General features: G+C 64.1%; 1 protein-coding gene across 1 annotated transcript in view; it reads left to right on the top strand.

Annotated features, from left to right (window-relative positions):
* Positions 1 to 2628, top strand: part of PRODH (proline dehydrogenase 1) — a gene marked incomplete at both ends in the record, with an annotated part of 24546 nt that overhangs the window by 12753 nt on the left and 9165 nt on the right. The window contains 4 exon segments of the mRNA XM_006165721.3: positions 135 to 284; positions 1264 to 1328; positions 1779 to 1895; positions 2243 to 2322. Of these exon segments, the coding sequence (XP_006165783.3) occupies positions 135 to 284; positions 1264 to 1328; positions 1779 to 1895; positions 2243 to 2322 (412 nt within the window).

Here is a 2628-nt window from a genome sequence, read left to right as displayed (position 1 = left end):
TGTGGAAGACCCTGGCCAGCCTGGAGCCTGTCCGGAGGGCCGTGGGCCCTTGGGGCCGGCCTGCGTGTGCCAGTGTGGACTGGAGCCGCAGCCTGGTGTGACATCTGCACTCAGGCCATCATCTGCCCACCTAGGCACCAGCAAGAGGGAGAGGCAGTACCAGGCCCACCGGGCCTTCGGGGACCGCAGGGGCGGTGTCATCAGCGCCCGCACCTACTTCTACGCCAACGAGGCCAAGTGCGACAGCCACATGGAGACCTTCCTGCGCTGCATCGAGGCCTCGGGTGAGCCCCCCTTTGCTGGCCCGAGACCACGCAGACCCCAGCCTGGGCAGCCCCTGGGCGGGGAGATGTGGGAGTGAGTACAGCATTGGGCCGAGTGGCACAGCTGGGCTCAGCTCACACGTGGTCGTGCCACCTCCAGCTGCTTCCTGGGGCCCTGGCTGCCTGCAGGAAGGCACCCCTGCCCCAACCTGGCCTGTGGACACAGAGCTGCAGGAAGTTGGTGGTCAGTGTCGGTGGGCTGTGCAGTCCTGGGGTCGAAGCTTGGCTCAGGGAGCTGGCCTGTCCTCTGTGGCAAGGAATCCCCCACTGCGGTAGCTTCTGGGGATCGGGGATTGGAGGGTAGGGGAGCAGCCACTGCAGGAGGCAAGTGTAGCTGGGAGGGCCCCAAGCCGCAATGTCCTTTAGCTGTCAGCACAGCCCCGGGCCAGCCTGGCAGCCCAGTGAGGGACCAGCGGTGAGGGGTGCTCAGAGGCAGCCTCCTAACAGGCCCCAGCGAAGTTCCAGGTAGCCAGGCCAAAGCTTGGCCATTATGGTGAGGAGCATCTCCTTGCTGCCCGCCCGCTGTTCTCCGCACAAGAGATCAGGACAGGCACCCTGCGACTTCCACTTCCTCTCTGCCTGGCGCTTCTGAGCCCCAAGGCCCACACACGGGCAGTCCGTGCAGGGAGGAAACGGAGGCCGGAAAGGGCGAGGGGCTCTCAGGGCTGTGTCGAGTGGACAGGCTCCCTCCACACACCTTTCTGCCCCAGTGTGCAAACGAGTCCCGCTGAGCTGCCCCTTCCCAGTCCGCAAAGGTCTCTGGAGCAGCTGGGTGTGTAAGGGCGTTTAGGGGCTGGGTAGACCTGTGCTTAGGGGTCTGACCACGGGGCGGCAGCCAGAGGGGCTCCCCGCCCTCCTTCTCCAACCCTGACCCTCTTCTGTGCTCATCTTCAGGGGCCCTCATGGGGCCCTCATGGCTCTTCTTGGTGGCTTCTGACAGGTGGGGCCAGCGATGACGGCTTCTCGGCCATCAAGCTCACTGCACTGGGGAGACCCCAGTTTCTGGTAAGTACTGGAACCCTCCACCTGCAGAGGCTGGGGCTTTGCTAGCCCTCGGGGCTACTGTGGCCATTAATGGAAAGTACTGGAGGTTGTGAGCAGGGGTTGCAGGGGCTGTGTATGTTGGGGGTGAGGACCCAGAGGCTATGTGGGGACCACAGGAGCAGTGTGGGGACCACCGGAGTAGTGCAGGTGACCATGGGGGCTGTGCGGGGGACCACATGGGTTGCGGGGGTACCATGGGGGCAGTGCGGGACCATGGGGGCTGTGCGGGGACCACGGTGGCTGTGCGGGGACCATGGGGGGCAGTGCGGGGGACCACAGGGCTATGCGGGATCCCAGGGGGCTATGTGGGAAGCCAGAAGGCTATGGGTGGCCCAGGGGCTGTGTGCAAGTCCAGGGCAGGGAGTAGGGCCGGTGTCCCAGACGTGGGCTCAGGCCTGCATTTTAATGCAGCTGCAGTTCTCAGACGTGCTGACCAAGTGGAGAAGATTCTTTCACCAGATGGCCGCGGAGCAGGGGCAGGCGGGGCTGGCCGCCATGGACGCGAAGCTGGAGGTGGCGGCGCTGCAGGTGGGTAGCCCTTTGCCTCCCGGTGGGCCTGAGGGGCAGGGCTCGGAGCAGAGCCCTGCCGGGGAGACTGGCCAGGCCATGGCCCAGGTGGGTTCCCGGGGCCGTTCCAGGGTGGGCAGCTCACCTACTGGGGCTGGTGGGAGGGGTGCCCAGGGTATCTGGAGCAGCTGAATGAAGATGGAGGAGGTGCCCCCGGGGATCCGGCCCTGCAGGATGTGGCAGAAATGGGTCCTGTTCTCACGGATGACACGGTCACGTCAGAACAGCACCACAGACCAGTGGGCACGGAATGTTAGTGAGAGGCCTGGGCCGCAGCCACACTGACTGACGCCTTCTCACGTCCCAAGGAAAGCGTCGCCAAGATGGGCATCGCATCCAGGGCAGAGATCGAGAACTGGTTCACCACAGAGACCCTGGGGGTGTCTGGGTAAGAGCAGCCCCTTCCAAGAGGGAAGGAGGGCCCACAGTGGGTGGCAGTGCCCAAGGGGGAAAAACAATCTCTCTTTAAAAAAAGAAGGTGCCAGGCGCGTGTGTGTGCCCAAGATCCCGAGAGGAGAATGGAGGAGAAGGGATCGCGGCGTGGCCAGCTCCCTGGGGAATGATTTCTCGCTTTCTGTCTCTCTGTCTCTGTCTCTCTGGCAAGGGCATGCACCCTGTAGCAAAAACCTCTCATAAAAAAAAAAGCGCCCCCCACTTGAGTAGGGGAGGTGACTGGGGTGGCGAGGCAGGATGC

The sequence above is a fragment of the Tupaia chinensis genome, unplaced genomic scaffold, assembly GCF_000334495.1.
Source record: "Tupaia chinensis unplaced genomic scaffold, TupChi_1.0 Scaffold144015_1, whole genome shotgun sequence".
Lineage (NCBI taxonomy): Eukaryota > Metazoa > Chordata > Mammalia > Scandentia > Tupaiidae > Tupaia > Tupaia belangeri.
The sequence above is the reverse complement of the archived record's forward strand: the minus strand, read 5'-3'. Positions and strand labels throughout refer to the sequence as shown.